Source organism: Rattus rattus, chromosome 7 (assembly GCF_011064425.1).
Source record: "Rattus rattus isolate New Zealand chromosome 7, Rrattus_CSIRO_v1, whole genome shotgun sequence".
Taxonomy (NCBI): Eukaryota; Metazoa; Chordata; class Mammalia; order Rodentia; family Muridae; genus Rattus; species Rattus rattus.
This window is the reverse complement of record NC_046160.1, coordinates 24,056,552-24,070,165: the sequence shown is the minus strand read 5'-3', so window position 1 is coordinate 24,070,165 and position 13,614 is coordinate 24,056,552. Positions and strand designations below refer to the sequence as shown.

The 13,614-nt window shown below is 48.4% G+C and overlaps 1 protein-coding gene across 1 annotated transcript in view; it reads right to left on the bottom strand.

Moving 5' to 3' along the window:
• Kif3c (kinesin family member 3C) overlaps positions 1-13,094 on the bottom strand; it is a 40,098-nt gene extending 27,004 nt beyond the window's left edge. The window contains exon 1 of the mRNA XM_032909056.1: positions 10,875-13,094. Within this exon, the coding sequence (XP_032764947.1) occupies positions 10,875-12,425 (1,551 nt within the window). The 5' untranslated portion in view covers positions 12,426-13,094. The remainder of the gene's footprint in view (positions 1-10,874) is intronic.
• Positions 13,095-13,614: the final 520 nt, after the last annotated feature.

Below are 13,614 nucleotides of genomic sequence, written 5' to 3'. Positions count from 1 at the left end.
GCTGGATCACTCCAGGTGACAGACTCCAGGCTCCCGGCCCAGGCTCACCCAGGCTCCTAGTCCTCTCATTAGGCTGTTCTGAGCCCCGGCAGGGCTAGCAAGTAATGCACGGAACAATGACCGCAGGATCATTTCTTGCATTCCTCGGAAGATCAAGAGATGTGTACAATCATAGGATTATCAGCAACCAAATCGACTGACTATTCTTACAAACCCTGATTCCTCTAAAGTTGTTACTGCTTTTAAGCGAATCATCCTACCAGGGCACAGACACAAGACACACAGACACACAGACACACACACAGACACAGTACACACGCACACTTTTGGGGAGCAGTATACTAGGTTTGAACCTAGGGTCTCGTTCTTCCCAGGCAATCATTTTATTGTAACTCAGATATAAACCTAGCTTTTTTCACTTTTTATCTTTTTTTAAAAAAGATTTATTCATTTATTATCTATAAGTACACTGTAGTTGTCTTCAGATACACCAGAAGAGGGCATCAGATCTCTTTACAGATGGTCATGAGCCACCATGTGGTTGCTGGGGATTGAACTCAGGACCTCTGGAAGAGCAGTCGGGGCTCTTAACCACTGAGCCATCTCTCCAGCCCTTCACTTTTTATCTTAAGACAGTTTCACAAGTTGTCCAGGTTGCTCTTGAACTCACTTCCTTTTGATGTTTTATTTTTAATTATTTATGTGTCTGTGTTTATTTTTTCAAGATAGGGTCTCCTGAGCCCATGTTGACCTCAAACCCCTACATAGCCAAGGCTGTCCTTGAACTCCTGATCCTACTGCCTTTACAGTTCAAATACAGGGATACAGGTACAGGTATGAGCCACCACATCTGGCTTTTTCTTTCTGGGGTTAAAACATTCATTCATTCATTCATTCATCTCTCTCTCTCTCTCTCTCTCTCTGTGTGTGTGTGTGTGTGTGTGTGTGTGTGTGTGTGTAGAGATGGCTCAGCAGTTGGGAGCACTGGCAGTTCTTCAAGAGGACCTGAGTTCAATTCCCAGCACCAACATAGTGACTTGCAATTGTCTTTAACTCCAGTTCCAGGGCTTCTGACAACCTCACACAGACATACATGGAGGCAAAACGCCAACGAACATAAACTCCCAAACTTTCCCCTCTGTCTTTCAGGACTGCTGTGTCACCAATACCCTTTCTCCATACAAATAAATGTACTTTTTTTTTTTTAATTTAAAAATAAAGGGGAAAAAAAGAGCCAGGCAAATGTCAGCAGTCCTAGTACCTAGGGAGGCTCAGGCAGGAAAGTCATGAATTCAGGGTTAGCCTGGACTACACAGTGACCTATATTGTAAAAATAAAAGGCAGTGGGCCTGGAAATGTGAATCATCTGCAGAGCACCATACCATATATGATATCAAATTCAATGACCAGCACTGCAAAGCAAAACAAACAAAGCAATAGAGGCTTATTGTAAAAATAATTAAACAAGCAGGTGTGGGGAGTGTGGCAGCATACTGTGAGGAAGACTGAGGCCAAAGGATCACAAGGTCCAGCCTGGGCTACATAGTGAGTTGCAGGTCAACCATAGCAAGACCCTGTTTCGAATAAAGTATAAGGGCTATAGTGTAATGATAGAGCACTTGCCTCATAGCCATGTTCAATGCAGATAATTTAGTTCAGTCCCTGTTATTATCAAAAAAGAAAAAAAAACTAACTTATTAAACAATATATCATGGGCTGGAGAGATGGCTCAGCGGTTAAGAGCACCGACTGCTCTTCCAGAGGTCCTGAGTTCAATTCCCAGCAACCACATGGTGGCTCACAACCATCTGTAATGGGATCTGATGCCCTCTTCTGGTGTGTCTGAAGACAGCTACAGTGTACTTGTATATGATAAATAAATCTTTTTTAAAAAAAAAAAAAACAATATAAAAAGGTAAAAAGTAGCAAGGCATTGGAGGTTGAGGTAAAAGGATCTCAAGTTCAAGACCAGCCTGGGCTACAGAACAAGTTTTAGGACAGCTTGGCCAATAAGATTGCCTTTAAAAATTTTTTTGGTAATTTTTTTGAGTCAGGTTTCTTTGTGTTGCCTTGGCTGTTTTAGAGCTTACTCTTTATAGACCAGGTTAGCCTAGAACTTAGAGATCTCCTTGCCTGCTGCTCAAGTGCTGGGATTAAAGGAATGAGCTAACACCACCGGGCCAAAAAAAATATTTGATTGTATGACTTGGGTTGATACAGAGTCTAAGGGTTTGCATCATATGGAAAGGTGGAGTTGCTGAGTTAAGCATCCTAGGAGACAGGAGCTCCCACTGGGACCTGTTAGCAAGGGATCAGGCGTGTCACGATGTGGAGGGGAGGAAGGTCATGCACCAGTTAGTCACAGCCACAGAACTCCAGAGCCACCACCATGTCTGAGGCAGGTGACACTGCTCAGTATTCTAGTTGTCACATGGAAATTGGAACAGCACAGCTTCTCGGTGCTACTGTGAGGCCGAAAGGAATCAATACACATAAATAATGTATCGGAGTGTTTGGCCTTAATCACACAAGGGAGAAAATATGGCTTCGTTATTACTACTATTGCTGCAGGCATCTTCCTGCCAGTCAGATAGAGAAAGGAAAAAGCCTGCGTACAATTACTTACTGCAACAAAAACAGCCAACCCTGCGAGTCTTCTGTGTGGAATATGCAGGAGCTAGCACTCTGAAAAATGGAGGCAGAAGGGTCAGAGGTTCAAGGCCGGACCAACTGTGCAGTGAGTTCAAGGGTATCTGGGTTAGGAAACATGAAACCCTGCCTCAAACAAACAAACAAGCAAACAAACCAGGTATAGTGGTGCTCTTATATTATCCCAGGACTTTAGATGTGGGGGCAGGAGATCAAGGTCATCCTCAGCTACATACAGAGTTCAAGACCAGCCTGAGATACTTGAAACCTTGGCTCAAAAGACCAAAACAAATAAGTGAGGGGTTGGGGATTTACCTCAGTGGTAGAGCGCTTGCCTAGCAAGCGCAAGGCCCTGGGTTCGGTCCTCAGCTCCGGGAAAAAAACAAAACAAAACAAATAAGTGGATGAAATCTGGGAGGGAAAAGACAATTGGACACTAACTTTATTTTGACTGGGAGCTAAAGTCCAGGACTTTCTCAGGATATTAAAAATTCCAGTAACGGGGTTAGGGCTTAGCGACAGAGCATGGCTTTACGTGCATGAGGACTTGGTTTCAATTTCAGCATCAAAAGATGAATAATGATAGTGGAGTGTGGTGGCACATGCCTTTGATCCCAGCACTCAGGCCGGCAGCTCTCCCTGAGCTTGAGGCCAGCCTGGTCTACTTAGTGAGAGAAAAAAACGATGAAAACGTAAGCAGAACTTCTAGATCCCAACCCTAGAATGCAGATGGCACGCAAGCTCCGAGCGCCCACACAGCAGTTACTAAGGAGAGATAGGCTATTCTTCTATCCACTCAGACATGCCACGCAGTTCTGCAACTACAAAAGAAGTGCCCCAGGCCAGGCACAGTGGCTGGCAGGGCCCAGTCAAGAGCAAAGTGCTTTTCTTGATCTGAATTCCAAGCTTTTGCCCTGGGTCCTCAGAACACAATGAGAACATTATTACAGCCACTTCATCCAATCTCGTGTTTCCGGGGGCTGGAAGGACCAAAGGCAACAAAGCTCACACATTCTTCCAGCCAGCGGAGAGCTGAGAAACCTGAACGAACCGAAGGGTCTTCCTCACCCCAGCCTGAAGCCGAATCACAAATGGAAATTAGTCATATACATTTCCCACTGGTCAAATCATGTATTCAGTCACGATGGTACAAACCTACTGGGATATGAAGGCAGAACGATTGGGTGATCAAGGCTAGCCTAGGCTACAGCAAACCCTGTCTCACAAAACAACCAAGTAAACAGACCAAGTGTGTACCGAGGAGGTAGCTCAGCTTTAGAGGCCTCATAGGCATGCATAAAGCCCTCGGTTTGATCCCCAGCACCGCATGAACTGTGCAGGCCTGAGAGCCCAACACTAAGAATGTAGACTCGGGAGGATTAGAAAGTGAAGTTCATCCTTGCTCTCAGAGCAAGCTCATTCACAGTCTGACCCTGTCTCAAAAAAAAAAAAAAAAAAATCTTTTTCAGATCTTTTAGATCAAACTCAGGACCTTATACTAGCTAGGCAAAACTCTGCCACTGAGTCATATGCCCTCAGATTCTGGGAAAGGGTCATAGTCAGTGTCCTCCTGCCTCTACCTTTCAAGTACTGGTGCCACCATACCTCCTCACTGGCTTCTTCAAATTTTTATCTTACAAAATGCTCTGGCCACAGAACATGCCTGTGAACTGACCACACCCACCAGCGATGAGAAGAAACACAGGAATACTGGCACGCTCCCACCAACAAGGAGAGGCCATAGGCATTGACTTCTATGTTAGACCCAGCCTGGAACATGGGCCATGAGTTCCCACCAAGCTTATCTTAAGGGTCTGACGTTAGAAGACTCAACTGGGATGGGGTCAGGGTGCACACAGAGCTCTGACGACCAAGCCGGTCCATCTCCCACTGTCTGTGGGAGGCTTACATCCTTGAGAACAGGTGTTTGGAACCAGATCAGCTTTTGGAAAGAAGACACTGTCTAGGTTATCCGGGGAGTTTTAGGGGTGGTGTCCAGCCTTATTTGAATCTTGACAAATTAAGGCACTATTCTACCATTGAGCTCCATTTCCAGATAGAGCTTGTTACTGTATCAAGGAATGATTAACACATAACAATGCTGCACACGTTGAATGCATCTAAACCAATGAGTTTGGGGATAAACACAAACCCCTAAAACCATCACCATCATTGCTACCCAATATATTGTTTGGAAAATGGGCTCATGTAGCACAGGCTGGCTTCCAATTTGCTATGTAGCCAAGGGTGACCTTGACCCTTGCTCCTCCTGACCTCTTGAGTGCTGGGATTACAGGCTTATTGAATCCAGGGCTTCAGGGATGCTATGTAAGCACTCTATCAACTAAGCTACATCCCCAGCCCGCACCCATTCTTAAAGCAAGTGGATTCTATCGCAGTTCTTGAAACCAAAGCATGGTGCTCCATGCTTACGGCTCAGCATTCAAGACATTGAAACGAGAGCTTTGGGATTTAGATGCTAGTCTGAACAACACATCAACATAGCAAGACCTCCTATTAATAATAATAATAATGGTTTGTGGCGCTGGAGAGATGGTGTAGCAGTTAAAAGCACAGGTTCGATTCCCGGAACCCATGTGGTGGCTCACAACCATCCATGACTCCAGTTCCAAAATATCCAAGGCCTCCCTCTAGCCTCCAGGGTACTGCATGCATGTGGTGTACAGCATGAACACACAAAAAACATCCCCACACAGAATAATAAAATAAAATTAAATTAAAAATAAAGTTTTGATAGGCAGGGTGGTACGAAGCTTTAATTCCTGCACTCGAAAGACAAAAGCAAGCTGATATCTGAGTTCAAGGACAATTTGACCTACTTATCAAGTTCCAGATCAGCCAGCACCACGTGGCAAAACCTCTCAAAATCAAACATCATCATCATCATAATTTTTAGAAGTTATTTGTATTATGTGGGGAGATACTGCTCAGTGGTAGATGGCCGGCCTTGTATAAATGAGGAAGGTTCTGGGTTCAATTCACAGCACAGTAAAAAAGAAAACCTAGTAAAATGTAAAACAGGGTTGGGCCTACCTAGTATAGCCAAGGCCCTGGCTTCAATCCTGGTGCCCCACAATAAAAAAGAATAAATAAATAAATGAAATGGGAGCAATAACAATAATTTCCTGGAAATTGCTGGCGCTTAGGTAGAACAATTGACCTAATTTGCATATCTGCATATAATTTATCGAAGTAGATCTTTGTCAACCTCATTATTACTGTTGAGATTGTTAATGCTTGAGTTGAAACTTCCTGTCTGCTAACTCGACGTGCAGACAATGCTCGTGCTTGGACACAGGAGGAAGAAGAGGGACCCACAAAGGGGACAATGAATATTCAGTTCAGTTTGTCCTCCTCGGAGTGATCTCATCCCTCTGGCTTTGGTGGCTGTTTCTGAGAGTTCTTTTTTTGAAACCCACCACAGAGAGAGAGAGTTGGGCTCCAGCCAGAGTCCCTGCTCCTCACTGGCTTTGCAGACCTGCTTCCTGCAGAATCACCCCCAATGCTTGCCTCAGCCTGGGTTTTGTGTCCTGTCACCTCCCCCAAAACAGCTTCCTTTCTGTCATGGAGAATCAAACTTTGTAGAATCAACATCAACCTCCCAAAAACGTTAAGTCTGAGTAGGGAGGGCCCTTCTTCTCCCAGTCTGCAAGCATGCATCAGTGTGTGTGCAGCCTTAGAGCTGAGCCTTTCACTGTGCACTGTGACTCTGTAACGTTATTCATTCCTCCTACTTCATAGGATGAGATTGCTATCAAGTCCCTCAGTTCCCTAGGGATATGTCCTAAGTATGTGGCTTGCTAATGATTAATGGTACACAGGGCACAGGTCGCCACCACAAACTCAAACATCTGTATACCTATTCTGAGCACCACAGCAAATGTGGTAAAAGCCAAAGGAAAGATTTAAAAAAAAAAAAAAAAGATTTAGAGGAGACAGGCACAGTGTTTGTGCACACGGAGAGGAGAACAAAGAGAATCAGAAATCTTGGGGGTGGCAGGCAGGGAAAGCAGGCAAGACAGACTGGAGGATGAGTCAGACACAGCGAATGAGGGCACTGGGTCGACTCAGCTACACTGAGCTGGCCTCGGGGATGGTAAGAACTGGAGGAGAGGAATGGCAGGGGCCAGGAAGTGAGAAGAGCAGCTGATGCCTAACTCAGAAAGAGTTAATTGCAGATAGAGCTGGAAAGCTCCCAGGCTCCTGAGGTCTCCAAGACCTTCCTGGCCTGGCTCTGCAGGACTGGGACAACGCTCTTAGAAAGGCGGGGTAAAGAAAGAGTTAAACCGGACAACAAAAGTGTCAGTCGTGGACCCCTGCTTGGCAGACAGAAGGCACCCCGTGGCTGCTAATGCTCTCCATTCCTTTCAAGGTTTTCAACCTATTTAAATGCCCCCACACTAAAGATCCCATTTCATCTCCGGTGCAACCCTGGGAAAGAGGCGGGACTGGACTGTTATCGCTATACTGAGGCTCCCTAAGGAGCTGTCAAAATGTTTCTGCCGTCCCAGAACCTGTGCACTGCTAGGGGCAGCACGGGAAGATTGGGTCCTCTGCCTGAGTTCCATTCTGCCCTTGATCCCTGCTGATTATCCTGGGGTGGCTGCTTCAGAAATGACAGGATATGGACTCATTTCTCTCCTGGAATTTCCCAGGCTGCTCTTCCCCCTCAGCTTCTATCTATCTCACAGCCGTCTCACCCACTCCCCAGGGATCTACGTCAAGCTTCTGTTTCTCATTAGACAACAAGGAACCCAAGGCTCAGAGAGGCAAAAGTCTTTGCCCTGAGTCCCACAGGAAGCAAACATGGAGAAACCTTAGGTGATTTGAAAAGAACATAGGGCTGGGGACATCAGAAGACCTGGATTCGCGGACTGGCTCTGCCACTTAACCAGATTTATAGACCAGCCAACATCTCCCAGCCTTGCAAAATGGAAACAGTGTAGGTGACTTCAGGCTGTTGAAGGAATAGGATTAAGACGTTACAGTGTAGCTGGGTATTGGTAGTGCACACTTTAATCCCTGCACTGGGAGGGCAGAGGCAGATGGATCTCTGAGTTCAAAACCATCCTGGTCTACATATCTACATAGTTCCAGGGCAGCCAGGGCTACACAGAGAAACCCTGTATAAAAAAAAATAATAATAAGGGTTGGGGATTTAGCTCAGTGGTAGAGCGCTTGCCTAGGAAGCGCAAGGCCCTGGGTTCAGTCCCCAGCTCCGAAAAAAAGAACCAAATAATAATAATAATAATAACAATAATAATAATAATAATAATAAAATTAAAAAAAAAGCTACAGCGTACAGTGTTACATAAAAACAAATTACTTGAGCTGGGTGGATATTTTCATGGTTTAGAGCACTCACTGATCTCCAGGGTATTCAGGTTCAGTTCTCAGAGCCCCACATGATACCTTACAATTTCCTGCAACTCAAGTTCTAGGGGATCCGAAGCTCTCTTTTAACTGCTCTCTGCAGGCTCCTGCACATACATGTTGCACATCAGTCAGGCACACACATACACATAAAATAAATACACCCTTAAAGAACTATTTTCACGTAGTTAATGATTGCTGGAGGTGAAAGACATTCCCCTCCCCCCGCAGTAGGCTAGGTACTGGTAAGGTGTCAGTGCTCTTGTAAGCAACCTTAATGAAATTCAGTGGAACACACACACACACACGCACGCACGCACGCACGCACACACACACACACACACACACACACACAGAGGAAAAGAAGAGGTAGGTGTTGGTTGGAAAGTGTAAGGGGGATTAGTGGAAATAGGGAGGGGACAAGAGAGGGTATAGGAAGTGAATATAATAAAAATACATTAAATACATATATAAAAGTGTCATAATGAAACTCATCGTATATAACTAATATACACTGATAAGAAAAATAACAAATTACATTACCAGGAATGTAAACAGTGAAGAGGATAGACCATATGTGAGCAGGCTGGGCTCTGCTCAGGCCACCTGTGTGAGCCTGAGCCAACCTACACTGGTACTCCAAGACCCTTGCCAGTAATAAGATCGTACTATTGTATGGGCTATAAATACAGTACAGGAATTCTAGTTCTGGCCACCCCAGTCTTTGTTTTAATCAATAGATTGACTGATGTGCTTGTGGGTTTATTTATTTTCAAAACAGGCTCTCATTATGTTGCCCAGACTGGTCTCAACTCCTAGGCTTGAACTATTCTTCTACCTCAGTCTTCCAAGCATCTGGGATTCCAGATGCATGCCACTATGCGTGATTCTCCCCTGATTTCTTGACTGTCTTATTACCCGTGTTCTTACATTGCCTTAGATAGCAAAAACCTTATGGAAAAATACCAGTCAGTTCCCTCTAAGAACATTTAAAGTATCCATCTGCACTTTCTCCCTTTCTTAGCCTGTATGACACCACTGCCTCCCAGCCTAACAGGGTAACGGATGTCATGGAAGAGAAAGCAATGACTGATGGGCCACATAAGATTTTCCAGTCCATAATGGCAGGCTACATGTTAGATTCTCTCCCTGCTAGATAGGACTGCCTTGCCCTGGTACCAGACCCCCTTGAGGAAACAGTTCAGTCTAACCCTGGTAGAGCTTCTCCATGAGTGAATTAAATATTAAACATGCCAGGCCACAGCCCCTGGTGCAGCAGCACATTCCCAGTACAGAGACAATGCACAGAGATCCAGCTGTCACTCTCCCACTGGCTGTGGGCTGGGCCTCCCCATTCCTAGCCCACACTCCTATGAATAAATAAGAAATCTTTGATCTTCCCAGCGAGTTCATGGTTCTTCATATTTTTCCTCCAACCCCAGTGTGGAAGGCTCCAGGGAGCCGGAAATGCCTGGAACACTGGGTTGTGACATCTGCAGCACTGAAATTTAACAGGCAGCTAGGGATGGAGCTCAGCTGGTAGAGTGCTTGTCCAGCATGCACTAAACTCCAGGGTTGATCTCCAACTGTGCATAAAAACAAGTATGGTGGTGGCACTGGCCTGTAATCCTAGCAATCAGGAGATGGAAGCAGGAAGATAATTAGTTCAAGGTCATCCTCATCGACATAGAGTTCTAGGCCAGCTTAGACTACATGAGATTCCAAAGAAGAAGGGGGGCGGGGATTTAACAGGTCTATAATTGACTCAGTAACTTATTTCCACATAGGGCCAGAGGTTCTCTGGGAAGTGGACAGCTCAGGAAGGATGCAGAAGCCCTGACATCTCTCAGCACAATAGGGAATTAGACATCGTTGACAAGAGGCTTCATTGTGTAAGCTATTGCTTTTTCTTTCTTTTTTGCCCCCTCAGATGATTAGTAGAACCTGGGCCACCCCCCCCCCAGGCTAACATCCTATTTATAAAAATGGAAAAGGAAGTAGGAGGAAAAGAGAAACCCCCAGTCAGTCAGCACTTGATGGGCCTGAGCCTAAGAGGCCAAGACTCTAGGTCTGGGGGATAAGGCCCACTTCTCCATCCTACCTCCTACATGACACTCTGAGTCTCCTTACTGATGACACCAAGGGGTAGGCCTGGCACTGTGTCATCCACTGGGTTATTTCCATAGTAAGCAGGATTCCCAGTCCTTGCTACTGAGGACTAAAAGCATGAAGTCTGCAGGTACCAGCTCAGCCCAGCTACTCTGAAGAAGGGAACCTTGGTCCTGGCCCTTTCTGAGCCTTAAGTCCTCCTCTGTAAGATGAGGCTTTAAAAGCCAGTCTTTGGAATGGCTCCTGTGAAGATGAGACAAGATGATATAAAAAGGGGGTTCTTTGTAAACGGTGATGTGTTATCCAAATGTCAGATACTATTAATATGATATGAGGTCTGGAGACACTGCAAAGGGGGGAAAAGTATCAGTAGAGGAGACCATGCAGAAGCGAGAAGCTGCACTCACGAGAGGAGAATCCTGCATGGCTTCTCATAGACCTGACCAATCCTGAGGCCATTTGCAAAGATGGACAGCGGCAGACCATCTCATCTCGAGTCCTTTGGTCTAAGACACCTGCCCATTTTGCTTGGTGTGTATGCATGTATGTAAGTGCATTTGGCTAGCTAGTATCATGGTACTTTGCTTAGCTGCTCTGGGACAGTCGTCAGTGTGTGGTCCTGAGGTGGGATACCCCAGTTCAGGCCAACTCACAGACGCTCAAATGAAAATCTACCAATCAGAGTCCTTGTGGGGACATCTCTCATCCTCTGGGGACCTTACCTTGTACTTGGCTGCAAGCAGCTCTGTGGCCTGCTGCTCCCGCCGCAGATCCTCTAGCATCTTCTCCTTCTCTTCTAGAAGCTTCTGCTTCTCCTCACTCACGAGGCTGCGGTCATCCTGGATGGCGGCCTTCTCCTCCTCCAGCCGCTCTTTCTGTTCCTGCAGGTAATTCTCCATGTTTTTCTCCAAAGCGGCCTCCAGGATGGGCTGGGGTGGGCGGTGATTATTGTTGTTATCATCTTCCTCTTCAGCCACCCAAGCCTCAATTACGGCCCCCTCTGGATAGCCGGCCGGAGCAGACACGGCCTTCTTTCTGCGACTGCTCTTTCTCCGAGGTCGCTTTCCCAGCATCCCCTTCTTCTCAAGCTGGGCCTTCAAGCGGGCGATCTCTTCCTGGAATTCCCTAAGCAGCGTGTCCTTGGGGTCCTCGTTCACCCGCGGTTTGTTCTTGATGTTCTTGGCTCGGTTCGCAAAGCGCAGGGTGGAGAGGCTCTCGTCGTAGCTATGAGAAGCTGGACCCAGTGTGGCCACCATGATGGTCTTGGCATTGCCCCCCAGTGAGTCTTGGAGCAGCCGGGTCAGCTTGGAGTCCCGGTAGGGGATGTGGGTGCTCCTGTTGCCAGCCAGAGCAGCAATCACATTGCCCAGGGCGGACAGTGAAAGATTGATTTTAGAAGCTTCCTTAGGCCTCTCTCCACTACTGCCAGAACCACTAGTGCCGCCACCTCCGCCACCACCACCAGGTGTTGACTGTGTGGCTGGCCCTCCAGGTGTGTTGGGACCTGCCTTGTTCTGCCTCTCACTGCCGGCCAGGTCTACCAGGTTGAGCTTGCCTACTCGGATATGGTCCTGGCCATCGGAGCCACGCTCACTGCACTCCACTGTGATAACAAAGATGGCATGGGACCGGGAGCTGACCTCATTCATGTGGGTGCTGCCTACTGCCCGGGCTTGGTTCCCCAGGTTCATCACGTGTTCAATCTCCTTGACATTCTTGGTGACAAAGGAAGAGAGGTCCTTGATGTAGACCCCTGTTTCAGGATTCTCCTTCAGTTCTAGCCTTTTGCCTGGCTCCTTGGAGAGCAGGTCTCGAATCTCCTCCTGGTAGATCTCCAAGTAGGAGGCACGAACCAGGTACTGCTGGTTCTGGGAGCGGGAAATGTGGGTGAAGATGTGCTCAAAGGCATTGGGGATAACCCCGCGGAGCTCCGGCTCCACCCAGGTCCCCTGCATGGTGTAGGTCTTGCCAGTGCCAGTCTGGCCATAGGCAAATACGGTGCCATTGAAACCCTGAAGCACCGAGTCTATCAGGGGCCTCACCGTTTCATCATACAGGTCGGCCTGCTTGGAGCTAGCGTCATACACAGCATCAAAAGTGAAGGTCTTGGGCAGCTCCCCGGGTGCCGCGCGGGGGTTTCGCAGAGTCACCTGGCCCAGTTTCACGTCCATGGTCAGAATCTGCTCATGACCAGCAGCCTCCTCCTTCCTACTGAGGGGGCGGCACCGGGCCACCACCTTCAGGGCCTCGCTGGCCTTGGTCTTACTGGCCATCTTGCAGCTCTGTCCTTCCAGGTGGGCCGCTCTGCAGCCTGGGCGGTCCTCCTGCCCTTACTCCTAAGTCGGGATCAGTCGGGCTGGCCCAGCCCCCAGGCACCGCTCTTCAATCCGCATGCAGCCTACCAGGGTGGGGATGCAGGGAGTTGGCCCCGAGACTGCTGCAGTCCAGGCCTCCACAGCTCTCTACGGCTTTCTATGCACTGGCTGGAGAGGTAGAATTAGGCAGAATCCCCAGGCAACCGAGCAAGCTGCTCCTGCCGAAGGGCAGTGCCTGGAACCCACCCCATGCTGGAGCAAGAGAGAGAGCTACGGTAAACAGCTTCGGCAACAATGAGATAAAGGAAGAGGAAAATGAGATGGGGGTGGGCGGCAGAGATGTCTTTTCCTCCTCCTTTCTCCCTTCCCCTAGGGATCCATGGCAGGGGATGCGAATCCTGGGCGGCCGGGGGATCCCGGTCCTCCCGAGGTCAGAGGCTCACCTGGAGTCCTCCCCTCCGGCTGGGGGATCATTCATTGCAGCCACAGCTGGCTGCTGTTGCCTCTCCTTCGCCTTCCCCGCCGCCGCCACCACCGGAGAATGAGAGAAAAACAGAAGGGGATGGGGCGGAGCAGCGGCGGCGAGACAGATGTTGCTGCGGCCGCTGCGCTGCGGCCCGGGTTAGGTCTCCCGGCTGGGGTGGGGCAAGGGGCGGGGCCGCGGGGCGGGGAACAGGAGCCCAGCGCGGCCCTTGGGCGAGGGACAGCGGTGCATCGCCGCCCGCACACCGCCGACCCCTCAGGGATGACAGGCTCCGGTGCCCACCCAGGTCCCGCGCCCACCAGTCGGATGCGGCGCAGCCACCGCCAGCCGTCACCCCACCGAACCCGAGCATGCTGGGAGATGTAGTCCTTCCTTTGTTAACCGGGTTCTGTCAGGTTGCTAATGCTTTCTCCAGTCCTCAAGTCTGGGAGCCCCTCCTCCCACATGCAACCCCTGAGTGTGTCTGCTGAGGCTGCACCACCCACGCGTGTTCTCTCTGCAACCGCCATTCTCGGTTTCTCACTGCTCCAGCCATTTTGCTTGCAGATGGGGACATGTCACTGTCCTCCATTCCTCAGGGTATCACCAGGCCTACTAGAGCTTAACTCCTAAATATTATTGGGCTCTGTCTTTTCCTCTCCCTATTCTGGTTTACTTCTGGCC